General features: G+C 35.9%; 1 protein-coding gene across 1 annotated transcript in view; it reads right to left on the bottom strand.

Moving 5' to 3' along the window:
* SLC35F5 (solute carrier family 35 member F5) overlaps positions 1-14,655 on the bottom strand; it is a 39,468-nt gene extending 24,813 nt beyond the window's left edge. Inside the window, exons 1-7 of the mRNA XM_053597489.1 lie at positions 11,398-14,655; positions 10,509-10,599; positions 10,230-10,371; positions 6,666-6,809; positions 3,239-3,301; positions 2,123-2,204; positions 892-1,082 (exon numbers count right to left, since the gene is read on the bottom strand). Coding sequence (XP_053453464.1) covers positions 892-1,082; positions 2,123-2,204; positions 3,239-3,301; positions 6,666-6,809; positions 10,230-10,371; positions 10,509-10,599; positions 11,398-11,437 — 753 coding nt within the window. The 5' untranslated portion in view covers positions 11,438-14,655. The remainder of the gene's footprint in view (positions 1-891; positions 1,083-2,122; positions 2,205-3,238; positions 3,302-6,665; positions 6,810-10,229; positions 10,372-10,508; positions 10,600-11,397) is intronic.
* Positions 14,656-15,150: the final 495 nt, after the last annotated feature.

The raw sequence follows: 15,150 nt of genomic DNA, 5'->3' as shown, positions 1-15,150 counted from the left end.
TCACTAAAGTAGAGGCTATTCTACAAGGGAATGGAGAAAAATGGGCTATGAAAAAGGGATATGAGAGGCAAAATCATGAAGTAAAAAGCCCATAATGAGGCTAATAATACTGATATCAGCATTGCCTTATCTAGTGTTTCAAGATGCTCGGTATAAATATGAATCTTAAAGGCTCATATTAAACAATCTGGGATTAGGCTATTTCCAATGATATATACATAACACTGAAATTCATTTTTTAAAATTTTGCACTTTAGAATTCTCACTAACTCAGATAGTGTCTCTAATCCCGGCTTAGCTCAAAATAATAATACTTTATTTACTCTGTCATTATTCTATGTGAAATCTTAAGCACACTGTTCAGTTTTTGTATTAAAATCATAAAGAAGCTACAAACACCACTACAAAAAATTCTGTAGAAATATTTACTATGAGTACTTGCTAAAATAATACTTAAGCTCATTTACATGAATTTAATATAAAACTGCAGAAACATCTATTTGGAGAAACCAATGCTATAGTAAACTCTTATCTGGATATTTACTACCACTTATACATACATCATAATATCAAATAACTCTATTCAAAATTCTGACCCCTGATGCAATGGTAAATTCTTAAGAACTTCCTACGCTGTGTGGATGCAGGTGTGTAAGTATAAATATTAAAGATGAATAGTTGAAGTGTTACAGTTCTGAGTTCTGACTCCATAAAGTGTGACAGGCATTTACTATCTTTGATACTCTAACTTCCCAATGATTCCAGAAAGCAAAGTTTAAAGTTACAATTAAACAATCGAGTCTTTCACACTTTGATACTATATTATTGGTATGCACATGTACAGGGTCTTAAAATTTAAGTTCCAAAAATATTATGAAGAAAGAAACCTACCACAAAGCAAAAAAAAAAGCTAATTTTTGCTACTTGAGCCGCCGTTAGTTTCCCCACAGTTTTCAGTATGGATTCTTGTTCTTTCACAGTAGGATACGACATGCGCGACAACTTCGCTTCCAGTGCGTGGCTTGATGGAAGCTGTCGAATCTCCATGATATTACTGAACCTTACACGAGACTTTTTGGGAGCTTAAAAGGAAAAGCATCATACAAACCATTAAAAGCTTCCCCTCCAACACAAGTCACAAGTTTTAATTTACTGGTAAATGCGTATTCTTTAATTCATCTATGATCACAGACAAAGAAAACCAGAATTGTATTATTGCCTAGGGCAGCTTTGCTCATTCAGAGGTAATAGGAAAAAAAATGGTTTCACTGTTTTAAAGCAGTGGTTCTCAACATTCCTAATGCCGGAAGCCTTTAATACAGTTCCTGTGGGTCATGACCCACAGGTTGAGAACCACTGTTTTAAAGGGTTTAAAATTAGACCAATATTCAAACAAAGCTTCCTGCAAACAATCCTAATTTAGGATTTTAGTAGGATTATTATTTTAGCATTTCTAGTAAAAACTTATTTGGATTTTTCCTCATGGATACCCAATTTACTAGAATTATTTTCTTGGGCAAGCACACAGAACTTTTCCTCTAAGGTCCATTCCTTGCAAGAGAAGTTATGAATAAATACCATACATTATGTTGAAGGTGGCATTCTTCATTAAATTCACAGAACCAGTAAAACTCCTAAAATTTGCTATTAGGTTCTTTAAGGCCATGTTTAAAAAAATATTGTTTGTAGATATATGCATTATGTTAAAGGTGGCGTTCTTCACTAAATTCACAGAACCAATAAAACTCCTAGAATTTACTATTTAGGGTCTTTAAGGCCATGTTTAAAAAAAATTGTTTGTTTGTAAATATACATATATACACATACACATATACACAAACATACCTATACACATATACATACATACATATATATAATTAAGCCAGAGAAATTTCTTGATTTGAAAATTATTTCCAGTTGAATTAATATAAAAATGATTATATGACATCAGATTCACAATCCAGTCAAATTTCCAGAAGACTGCAAGCTAAGCCATCACATCAAAGTGAAGAACTAAAATATGATTCCAGTCAACCCACATAATCACTAAGTTTTGAGGTGGCTTGAATAAAGCTAAATTTTATACCCATTTCTAAGTTACGGAATTTTAAATTGTGCTCACTTTTTTCAGTATCAATGTTTGTGCTCTCAGGTTTTTCACTTGGAAGGTCATGAAATTTCACAGGAACATACAGAGGTTCACTCTGGAATGTAATAGAACAAAAATAAACAGGAAGTATAAAAGGTGATAAAGTGGCTAAACTTTAAATGAATTGTATGTAGACTCACATAGTATCAAAAATATGGTTGTTCAAAACCATGTTTAAATAGCATTAGCTTTCTCAAAATGCATTTTCAAGACTTAAAAAGGAAACTCAACTGATTTACACAGGTACAATAACAGAAAAGAATCAGTTTAAAGTTTAGAAATATAATAGTGCTGACACATTATGATGTCTAATATTTAAATGTAATAAAAAGAAATTCTCTGTAGTACCTAGTAACCTATACTGCATGTAATCATAATTCTAAAGATACACAAAGAAACAAACAACTGTACTATCAATGGGTTACCAAGCCAATGCTTCACAAATTGGCATTAAATTTTAGAGTAAAGTTTCTATCAAATAAAATGTCACGTTTGGAAGAAAAAGGATTATCATTATAAGCACACTTTAAAGAGATGCCTTAGTGATGGTCTACAAAGGACGGATTCCTAGATACTATCTCTCCAACTAAGTATTATAAATACTTACAATAAGCAAATGTATTCGTTACTTTGTTTGCTTATCATCTGTTCCCTTACACACAGACACACACACATACACACACCAACACAGCTGTATTTCCAGAACCTAGAACAAGTGCTTACCACATATCAGGCACCCCAAAAAATTTATGGGGGAAAAAAAATCTGCTTATATATTCTCAGTGCTCTACAAAAATATTTGTTTCTTAATAATAATGTGCATAAAACAAAATGGTTGGTAAGAAACAAAGGATTTTTTTTTTACTATTTTCATTCTTCAACCAATTTCCTCTTCCCTTTCTCCTCAGAGGTAGCTAAATTGCTTACCATTAGGTTCAAATTACAGTTCTCATGGCCAGCACTCAATATTGAGCTATATGTATCTACGTCCATCATAATGTAACTGCAGTGCCATCCAAAAAATTTCAGTTCTCCCAGACTTGGCTCCACTCTACCTGCTCCATCCCTGACAAGAAGAGAAGCACTTACCAAAGAACTATTCATAGTTGTATCTGTTGTGCAAGCAGCAAAGTAACCTTCAGCATCTGCAAACTAAATACAGATAATGGAACATAAAATTGAATTAAACTCATAACATAGGACTAGTCAGATGCAACTCAAAGGAATAAAACTAAAAAGCCAGAAACAGCAGCAGCTAATGCCATATTCAAGAATGCAATGTAGGCATTATCATGTTTATTTTATTGAACAAGAAACTGAGGCTGAGAAACTTTAAATTCGAGAGCTGGGATTAAAACCCAAGTTATTCTAATGTCAAAATTTATTCCCTTTTTGCAACACTATTAGAACATTTCAGATAAGCAAGGGAAGGATGGGTGGGTTACCTTAAAAGGCAAATAATATCTATTATCCTGAAAAAAGTTTTAATCTCAAGAATCTTCTGAATGAATCTCAGGGCCTGAAGCACACTTTTGAAAACCACTGTGCTAATGCTTTATAAGCATGATTTCATTTTATACCCACTGCTAGCTTATCAGATTACCTCTGCTGAAAGTCTGAAGAGTTTAAATAACTTAGCCAAGGTCATAAAATTAGCAAGAGATAGAACAAGATTCAAACAGTAGAGCCCACACTATGAAAGAACCTTTATAAATCAATAACGAAAAAAGGACTAAGGTAGAAAAAAAGGACAAGACATAAACAATACACAAAACAAGTCTATTATCCAATGAATATATGAAAATGTAACCTAAAATATGCAAATTAAACACCTAACAAATTGCCAAATGTTGGGCTTTTGGTAAGGGTTAAACCGTGAGATTTACTGTTTAATGATACTGCTAATGAAGATATGAATTAGTGCAATCACAGCACATGCTAATTTAGTAGTAAGAAAAAAAAGCTTTAAAATGACACTACTCTTTTTATCCTGCATCATGCCTTTGGGAATTTAAGTAAATAACTACAGATGGGTTAAAAATATTCCTATTTACTTATGTAAACAGTAAAAATAGAAACACTTATCAAGGATTAGTCAAGTAAAATAGGAAAAGATGATAATAAACTGTATTTATTCACATGGAAAGATATTCCTAACATATTAAGGAAAAATAAAATCATGCTGAAAAATTATAGAAATTTATAGAAAATACTATGCAGAAAAACTTTCTAAATATATAGAAATTTATAAAAGTTTTTAAATGATATATTCCATAAAATTTGAAGAGTTTTTCATAACATATTAAGTGGAAAAAGCAAGTTATAAAATAAGATATAGCAGTAAATACCATTTTTGTAAAAAAAAAATAAAATAAATACACATGAAAAGAATGGCAGGTTATATGCCAAAATACTGTCAGCAGTTATTTCTTAAACAGTAGAATCTATTTTCTTCCTTTTGTTTCTCTGTATTTTCTAAATTTTCAACAATGTACATGTAGTAATATATACAATTTAATCCTAGGTATACTAGTATAATATACACATAACTTTTATAAAGTATACATGTTACTTTTGCAAGGTAAAATATATTCATATTTTTGGTAAATTAAGTATGTGTGTGCATCTGAGTGTACATTTTTAGGCTTCACCTAAAACACAACTACTGAATGGCTGAAAATACATCTAATGAGTACATTTCTTAATAATGTACTCATTAGATAAGTGTACTCATTAGATAAGTGTACTCATTAGATAAGGAATAATATTTTAACTCACAAAAAACACACAGTATACAGAAAAGATTAATAGAGACAGAAAATAATATAGGGTAACAAGGGGCTAGAAAGAAGGAGATTAGGGGTCATGTTAAACAGATAAAGATTTTTGGATAAAGAAAAAGTTCTGGATGTGAATACTGGTGGTGGTTGCTTGGCAAAGCGAAAATACTTAATGCTACTGAAATGTACATTCAAAGATGGCTAAAATGTTAATTTTTATGTTATATATATATTTTACTATAGTAAAAAAGAAAACAATTTTTAAAGGATTAATATAAGGGACAGTTTTATATTTGTCATTCTAAAACATTCAAACTCTCAACTTCTATAACAGAGATAGGAGGTCTCACAATTAAGTTCATAAACCTGCCACTGGGTGCTTACTTTGGCAGCACTATACAAAAAGCTCAGTATGGTTTCTTAACCTTGGTATTATTAGAGTCTCACAACTGTGTTCATGTTGACATGTGGTGGTGTCTTGCTGAGTGGTGTTCAATATTGCTGCATGTTTTTGTGTGCCTTTGCAGGAATGTCAGAGCGTGAATTAGAACAATAAACAAACATTAAACTTCTTGTTAACCTTGGCAACAGTGGAAGTGAAACTTGGACATTTTAGTCCAAGTTTATGGGGATAATGCCATAAAGAAAACAGCAATGTACAAATGTCAGGGGAGAGAAAGCATCACTGACAAAGAGAGGCCAGGGTGGCCAGTAATAAGCAGAAATGATGAAAACACTACAAAAATGTGTTGAATTATACGTCAAAATCATCAGCTGAGAACCATAGCAGACCAAGAAACAAGATAATCTGCAGTGAAAATCTTTGCCAACAACTCATTGTTCTTACATCATAACAATGCACTAGCTTACCTGGCACTGCCTGTGAGGAGTTTTTAGACAGTAAACAAATAACTATATTGGAATACCCTCCCTACTTCACTGATCTGGCCCCTAGTGACTTTTTTCTTTACCTGAATATAAAGGAAATATTGAAAGGAAGACATTTTGACAACATTTGATGACATTATGATGTCAGCTCTGATGACCACTACAGAAAAAAAGTTCCAAAATTGCTTTGAAGGGTGGACTAGGCACTGGTGTCAGTGCATTGCTTCCTAAGGGGAGTACTTTGAAGGTGACCGTAACATTCAGTAATGAGGGATGTAGCACTTTTTCTAGGATGAGTTTGTGAGCTTACTTGTCTGAACTCATATATTACCTTATAACATAGTATTTCTTTCAATACTAAGAATGAGCATGTTATATTTACATCAATGAAAAAACATAATTTGATCAGCCTCTGAAACATGTTCTGAAAAATGCTACTTTGATTTTAATATATAAACCTTTGAATTATTTTATTTCTATAATCAATTTAATTAATTAGATGATACTCATCCAATCTGCAAATAACAAAGACTCTCTTTTTATTCCTTACTTTCATCTCCTTTGCATTATTTGATTTGGTTAATTCAACAATTCTTAACAACTCAAAGGATGTCACAGGGTAAGGGAAAGAGAATAATCACGTACTTTTGAATTCTCACAAAGTATTACAATTTCACACTGATTAGAAGAATAAATTTAAAATTTTGGACAAAAGCAGGTTTTTTTAAATAGCATCTGCATTCATTTAACTGAACAAGTTAACACCTGACTCTCTATAAAAACAAATACATCTTTAACTCTGAAAAAATATACCCTTTCCCCCAAAACACTTAAAATAAAAAACTTACAAAAGTGGTATGCTTTCCTCGAAATCCCCTGGTACACTGTTGCCTCCATGGCTTCCAAATAATAAAGCCCAAAAGGTACAGAACAAACATAGATGTTTTTGCAAAGGTGCTGAAGAATGGTTTGTTGTACTGAGTAAAAACATACTGTAGAGGGAAAAGTTACACAGACAACTGTAAGATGACTTCAAATCTTATTACTCACCTGCAAAATAAAGCCACTACAGAATTTTTTAACTCATTAGAAGTCTGCTTAGAAGGAAAAAGTCTGCATTATTTTGCCTTGAAAGAAACAATGGCTCCTGGAAGAAATGGTGAAATCTAGTTATGGGAAGGAAATATAACATACAAGAAGACCCTGGGACATCCTGTGCTACAAGCGAATAAGATGTTAAAGACTAATGGGGTCACATTAAAAGGACACTAGGGCAGTAATGAAGGGGTTCCCACTGGTCAAAGATAGAACAGTTGAAGTATTATAAGGAATAATAACTGCAATGGTTTGAATATATCAAACATATTAAAATCCGTGAATTTATAACATTTAAAAAATCTCTCAATGTTACTACCAGAAATTGCTAGGCAACTCTATTCTAAAATACATAATGGAAAAAAAAAAAATCAAGATTTAGACAACCTTTATATGAACCATGCTTAAGGATGACCAAACAGTTGTGGAAAAGTTCTCCTTCAAGAATTTCAGGTAATAAATATGGAAGGAATGACACTTAGATCTGACACTTAGTTGAATATGAATATTCAACTATTATCTAAAGGTGGCTGAAGAACTTAATGGTGCTTAACCCAAAGTGAGAATCACAACCACTATGTGCCTCAGATTAGGATGACATAGCAAGTACTAAGTACTACCAAGGTATTTTTTCCTGAAAACTAAGCCTAAATCAAGATTTTACACCAAACTGTTATTTATAAGAAATAAAAGAACAAGTTAAGCAATATCCTGAGGAAGTAATCAGCCAAATCTATGGGACGAGAAAAGAAAAAAAAAGAATGGATACTTAAGGAAGTGGCCAAAAGATATAACAAATGCAGTAGATACTAACAAATCTTAAAAAAAAAAAAAAAAAAAAGATGTCCTTGACACAACTGGGGAAATTTAAATATGGACTGGATATCAGATGAACTTAAGGAATTACAGTTAATTTTGATAGATATGGTAGGCAAAAGGACTATGTTAAAAAAAATCAAGTCATTTTTAGTTCAAGTAAGCAGAAAAGAACAAAATAACATGTGGCTAGAATTTGCTTTAAAATACTTCAAGGAAAAAACATTTAGGGGAGGGGTTGATAAGATCAGCAATATTTGGTAATTGTTAGGATAAGTAACAGATTACATGGAGATTCACTGCACCATTCTCTCTACTTTGTGTATGAAATAAACAATTTATCTCAAAAATCTTATGAGGATATCTAGTTGAAGAAACATTATACATGCTCTTGGATAATGAAATTATGAAATATTAAAAAATTTTACTTTAAAAATAAAAAGACAAGTTGGGTTTTTTCCCCAGCTTTATTGAAGTATGACTGACAAAAACTGAATATATTGGCTGAGTGGGTGGCTCACACCTGTAATTCCAGCACTCTGGGAGGCTGAGTGGGTGGACTGCTTGACCTTATAAGTTTGAGCCTGAGCAAGAGCAAGACCCCATCTCTAAAAAACTAGCTAGGCATTATGGCAGGTGCCTGTAGCCCCAGCTACTTGGGAGGCTGAGGCAAGAGGATCATTTGATCCTAAGACTTTGAGGTTAGCTGTGAGCTATGATGCCATGGCATTCTACCCAACGTGACAAAATGAGACTGTCTCAATTTTTTAAAAAAACTGAATATATTTACCACATAGTACATAGTTTTGATATATGTATACATTATGAAATGATTACCACAAATGACAAGTTGATTTTTCTTTTTACTTTGCTTAGATATGGATTGCTAAATCATAATTTAATCAGGTGCTCTTTTGTCCTAAATTTTATTATCCGATAAATAAAAAGCAAACCATTTATTTAAAACTAAAATAAGGTAAGGAGCTATGGCTCATACCTGTAATCCTAGCACTCTGGGAGGTCAAGGCAGGAGGATCACTTGAGCTCAAGAGTTCAAGACCACTGTGAGCCAAGAGCAAGACCCTGTCTCTACTAAAAATAAAAAAATTAACCTAGCACAAAGGCATGTGCCTGTAGTCCAAGCTACTGGGGTGGCTGAGGCAGGAGGATCACTGGAGGCCAGGAGTTTGAGGGTGTAGTGAGCTATAATGCAACTGTACTCTAGCTTTGGGGCAACAAAGCAAGACTAAGTCTCAAAAAAAAAAAAACCCTAAAATAAAATTTAAAATACAGACTTATGTTCCCTGTTAACAACAACAAAGAGATTTATTTTCTTTCTTTTTTTTTTTGAGACGGAGTCTCACTTTGTTGCCCTCGGTAGAATGCTAAGGTGTTACGGCTCACAGCAACCTCAAACTCTTGGGCTTAAGCCATTCTCTTGCCTCAGCCTCCCAATTAGCTGGGACTATAGGCGCCCGCCACAACACCTGGCTATTTTTTGGTTGTAGTTGTCATTGTTGTTTGGCAGGCCCGGGCTGGATTCAAAACTGCTGCCAGCTCCGGTATATGTGGCTGGTGCCCCAGCCTCTGAGCTACAGGCGCTGAGCCAACATTAAAGAGATTTCTTTGAGGTAAAACTACAAAATGTTAATCTAACAGAAAGTACAGAAGAGTTTTTAATAAATGGTCTATTGCATTCCATAGCTTAATTCTGGAAAAGCTAAAAAAATATTTATTCAGAGGATATAACGTCAGTATCAACTATTTACTCAGTGATGACGTGAGATGAAGAACTCAGCACACCTAAAGACCTAAGCACACCTAAACTGTAGTATCAAACTGCTTCTTTTGACATTTAAATTCATTTTTATAAATACTAGCTGCCTTCTGTATATTTGTCTTAAGATTGCACATATAAGCTGAAAAGTAGAATAAAGTAGGCAAGGAGAAAGAAAAACTAGCTTATGGATTCAAAATACCACATTACTACCACAGGTCATCAATAGACAAAATTTAACTGAAGATAATCATTATATATACCATGCACTTCATAACAAGGTTATCAAACATATAAATGGGGCTGTATCAGACATGTGACCTGTACATGAAAACTATTATTACTTTTACTCATTTGTCCACACACACTCTTACTTTCCACTAAACGATGACAGATTGTTTTGCATTCTAGACAGTTGTTTCACTAGAAAATGTTTACAGAAAGACATTTAGGAAAAAAGCCAAAATACTTTCAAATATGAAGAAAATATGTATATAGTCCAAATAACCCTCCCTTAAAGATGTAAGAAAACTATGAAACAACAAAAAGCATCCTTTCAATTTTAACCTGAAGTGACACTAATTAAAAATCAAATTAAACCTAATTTAACAGCATTTGAAATACTGCTTTTTCTTAGCAAGAGATAGCAATGGCTAGAGATACTATAGGTTAACAGTTATACCAATACTATAATAGAACATCATTCCTGGACAGAGGTACATACCGAAGTAAGTTCTGAGGAAGCAACCCAGATCACATCAACAAGTAGGAGAATAACAATCCCAAGAGTCATTCGCCTCCGCTGAGTGAAACCACTGTTCTGGGAATTCATTCGGTTCATGATAAATACACACACCATTTGCAGTCTGTTTTTTTAGAAAACACAGAGATGCTTTTAAATATATATATATATATAAATGAGAAAAGTTAACAGAAACATCTGACATTTGTTAGCTATTGCTCAGTATAAACGTTACACAATACGTGAAAGTGTAGAATTTACCTTGTCTTAAGGGCCTTTCTTAGATCTTCAAGAGCAATCCCTGAAAACTTGACAGATCTCAGTCTAAAAGGAGGTGAAGAACTCAGCACACCTAAAGACAACCCCAAAACGATACTTAAGATTCGTCACATCTTTTTTATTCACCTTCAAACTGAAAGAAAAACACCAAAATGTAGTAATATAATTGACACCTCTCTCTCGACTTTCATGTTATCCTTTGTCCACTTCAGATTATACTCAGAGGGGGACATGGTACGGGAGGGAAACAGGCAATAGTCAACACACGGCATATTTAAGAATAGTTAACTACAGGAAAACAGCTTCTGAGTTTCACAAACACATAACTCCATTCGCCTCTCCCTCGAGAGGAATCCACCCCAGGGAAAGCGTCTAGACACGCACCTGTTTCTAAAAGTGTCTTTCTGTCCCTGATCTCTTTGTGTGAAATTTGGTTATTGGAGAGAGAGGCAGTGATTTGTTGTGGGTCTTGAAGGCACCTTTCCAATCGCACGTGGTAGAAAGGAAAAGAATACTCCACACTCCCCCCACCTAGCCCTGTCACTACATCTAGTTATTGTAGAAGTAAACAGTAATCAATTCACAAGGAGACTGAAGAAACACTGTTAAGAGGAATTCGCCTTAAGTCAGTGACACCTCCCCAGGGAGATAAAGCCGAAACCACAGCCCAGTGACAGCTTCCCCAATAGCCAAAGTCCATACAGGGTTCTAAAGCCCCTGACAGCCTCCTGCTCACTCCGCCAGTAGAGACCGTCACCGTTTCGGTCAAGGAACATCAACTGCCACCAAGGACTGGAGGTGGGGCTGTTCACTGACACTCCATCCCGGTCTGGGCTCCGGGTGATTTCGAGGCCCTTCCCAGCCTGCCTACCTGGCTTTCCTGCCCCGCGATGGCGTCCTGGCGGCACCATGAGCGGACCCGGCCAGGCCCCGCAGCCGCCCAGCGCGCCACGGCCGCGGCCTTGTACTCACAGAGCCGTCACGGCGCCCCACATCGCGCTGTGCCGGATGCCCAGCTCCTGAAGCTGCCCCTCACGATGAGGCCACCGAAGCCACTCAACTCCTCTCGGCCCAGGGGGGCGGGGAGCGGGCAAGGGGAAGGGACAGCGCAGGCAGCGATGGCCGCAGAGGTCCTAAGCTTGGCCCCCGCCCGGCACCGCCCCCGCTCGCCTGCCCCGCCCCCAGTCCGACGGCGGCGGCGAGTGGGTTACGTCATGGCGATGCGACGCGGACTGCGCTGGGCCGCCAATGCGGGTTAGTTTGGCTCAAGCGAGTGAAAGTGCTCCCGGCGCTGCGCACCGAGCAAGTAAACGCTCGGTAACGTGGGGGAGTAATGGAGATAGGAAAGTAGAGCGTGATGGAGGAAGAAGAGGGAAGCGAGCGTAGGTGTCTGCGGCAGAGCCAAGGACGAGGTGTGGCGAAACCGCCAGATGCAGCTCCATTTCTTAAGAAAGTTCGGATGCGATACTTCCCGTATCCCTTTCTGGAGGAGACGAGAGAAAAGCAGAGTATTCAAAAGTACTTTTGACTCTTGGAACCTTTTGTAAATAGACTAAATCCCTGCTCTTGGGATTCAAGCTGTGTCCTAGAGTGGACTGAAGTCACTGTTCCGGCCCTTCGCCTAAAACGTCTTAAGTTTCCTTATCTAAAAAATGAGGATGAGATAGTACCTGCCGCTTCTGGTTTCTTGTATGTATGGCAAGATTACATGAGTTTATAAATGTGAAGGGCTTACGTCAATTCAAGGCATGTAATTAGAACTCCACAATTATCAAACTGTATATTCCATGAGAAAGAGGGCTTGGCATCCTGATTTGTATTTAGAAAACAAAAACGAAACTAAAGGGTTCTGTAATTGTACTGGCGTTTTCTACCATAAGTGCATTTTTAGAATCTTAGTTGGTATAAAAAGATTAAATTTTCTTATGTAGTCAAGTTGTAGCACTTACCTTTGAAGTCTTATTTCTCTGGAACTGAGTACATATTCTAATGACTAGTAAAATAATACCAGTGAACATTTTGAATTGATCAAATCAGTGTCTAATAACCTATCAGCGTGAAGCACATCTGATCATTCAGAACCCTGTTGTATAGTGTAGAAAAACCTCTTATCATCTACTTGACATTACTACTAGGTGACCTTTGGTTGCAGACATTAATCAATTTATTCCATAACCAGTTTATTCTTTTACTAGTACTGTTTAGGGTATCAAGCTCATGATGTGCTTAAGAATTTTTTATGGTACATATATACTCTGAAAAAAATAATAGCATTATAAATATCTCTCAAGATACAAAAATCAGCACATCTGGGTTCTAATTCTTACTCTGCCTAGAATTTGTCATGCAGTGTTGAGGACTATTCCACACTCTACTGTGCCCATAGTCTATAAATACGAGTTTCTTAGAGATAGTACTTTATAAATGTATGTAAATGTAAGTTATCATTATTACCACCTGTTTCCAGAGCATCTGCCAAAGAACAGTGCTGCAGATATTCTTGTGATAAAGTAATTCTGGGGAGACTGTCTTCATGTAGTCTCAAAACCTAGTTTAAATCTTCCATTAACATTTTTTCTCTGAGCACTTTGAGGGAAATTCCACTTGACTGCCCTATAACAATCAATCTTGGTGTGGTTTCTGTGTTGTGGCACCTCCTAACCATCTCAGGCATTCTTTTTTTTTTTTTTTTTTTTTGGCTCTTTATTTATCTTGCCCAAAGCTAAATCCTGAGTAATTTCAAAGTCTTTCTTGGAAAACTTCTTTCTTATCTGATAACGTCAACTTTTATCTCAATGTTACTAAGTCTTAGAAACCTTTCTCTAGCCTGTCAAATCTCAACTGTACATTTCCAAATATAAATTCCCCAAAACCACAAGGATTTTGGTCTGTTTTGTTCTTCCCTATTATCTTCAACATCTAGAATATTGCCTAGCACAGAGTTGGCAGTCAGTATTTCTGAATGAATTTGAATATTACAAGGTCTCTTGATTCATACACCTAATTCCTTCCCCAAGTCTCCTTTTCTGTCAGTTGGTAGCACTATTTTTCTAGTCTCACAGACTTGATCTTTTATTAATTTCCCTTTTACTTTTCAAAGTCACTCTTGAAATCTCTCAATAGTAGCCCCATAAGATTCATCAGGTATTAATTCTGACACCTTCAAACAAATCTAAAATGCACTGTAGAGAATATAATTTCCCCATCAAAGTACATGTGCCTCAGTATGAATATAAAGATTGTGTTCTACAGGACAATCACAGTCACTAGCTAACTCTCCCACATCCTGATCTCAAAGACTACTTTTAAAATTCAAGCCTTGGTAAAATTACAAATGTCATAAGTCTTTGTGGTCTCTAATAATTGAAACCACATATAATTCTGCAGATTCCAAGTGTGGAAATAAATGAAGAACACCCAAATAAGAACAAGGAAAGTTTATTTATACAAAGCTTACTATAGCAAGGTAGTCAGCCACCATCACTTGTGTTAGAGACTCAACAGGAGGCATGGGAATGTAAATGCAGTATAGTGGGGAAAAAAAGACTTTACATATGTGTTGATTGATGTTACTGACATGGAGAGAAGTTGGAGGCATGGTAACTAGAGGCAAAGCATCCTATGTAGTTGGCTTGGAGTACATATTTGGCTTTCTTTGGTTGATCCTAAATCAGAAATGGGACAAAACTAAGGAAACTATCAATTATTGATCACGGTCTGGCCATTTAGAGTTGATTGCAACAGGCATTTTGGCGGCCCTTGTGGACTAGTTGGTACAGAGGTTGTAGATCAGAGTTCTGTTTTTATATTTGCTCTGGCTGAGAGAGGACACCTTGAAAAAGTAAGGTTTAAGAGAACAGACGTCTTGTCCAGGAGACCCCAAGGATACACCTGTGAGGTCTTCCCGTGGTGATTCAGCTCTTAGGAATTTGTAGAAACTTAACTTCTGGAACCTGGAAACTAACACTTGCTTCAGTTTTTGTAAAAGCCCAGCCTGCTTCTCCAGCTTGATTCAAAATGACCAGTAAGAAAGGTACCTGTGGGCCAGACTGTTTGATTGGGGATTAAAAAGGAGAAGACTAAACCAGTCGGGAGCACTTAACATTTTAAATTCTGTGCTGTTTCTCCGCAGCTGAAATAAAGCTCTTCCTCTTTAAACACAGTGTTTGGGTGTTTGTTCTCTCCACTGGGCCTCCTGCAACATGGTGGTCATCCATTAGTATATTCAGACTCTCCTAAGAGTCTATTATGTATCATATTCTTTGCAGTACACACATAGGCACAGCTTGATAAATATGTGTTGATTTGATTTGCTTCTAAGACATGGTTAAATGGATCGAACTTCACATATTTCTTAATTTCAGAATATTACAAGTACACAAATGTTTTGGTTACATGAATTGCTTTGGTACAGTTTGAGTCAAATTGTTAAGTGTGCCCCTCACCCAGGTGGGTGTGCATTATACCCATTTGGTGTGAATTTACCCCCCTCTTCCTGTCCCCTCCACCCTGCTTGGTTTCTATTGGGTTTTTCTGCCAATCATGCACATGGGTGTTGATCAATTAGTTCCAGTTTAATAGTACATGTGGTGTTTATTTTTTCATTTTTGGAAAACTTCACTTA

The sequence above is a fragment of the Nycticebus coucang genome, chromosome 7 (assembly GCF_027406575.1).
Source record: "Nycticebus coucang isolate mNycCou1 chromosome 7, mNycCou1.pri, whole genome shotgun sequence".
NCBI lineage: Eukaryota > Metazoa > Chordata > Mammalia > Primates > Lorisidae > Nycticebus > Nycticebus coucang.
Note: the sequence above shows the minus strand (reverse complement) of the source record. Positions and strands in the feature narration are given on the sequence as shown.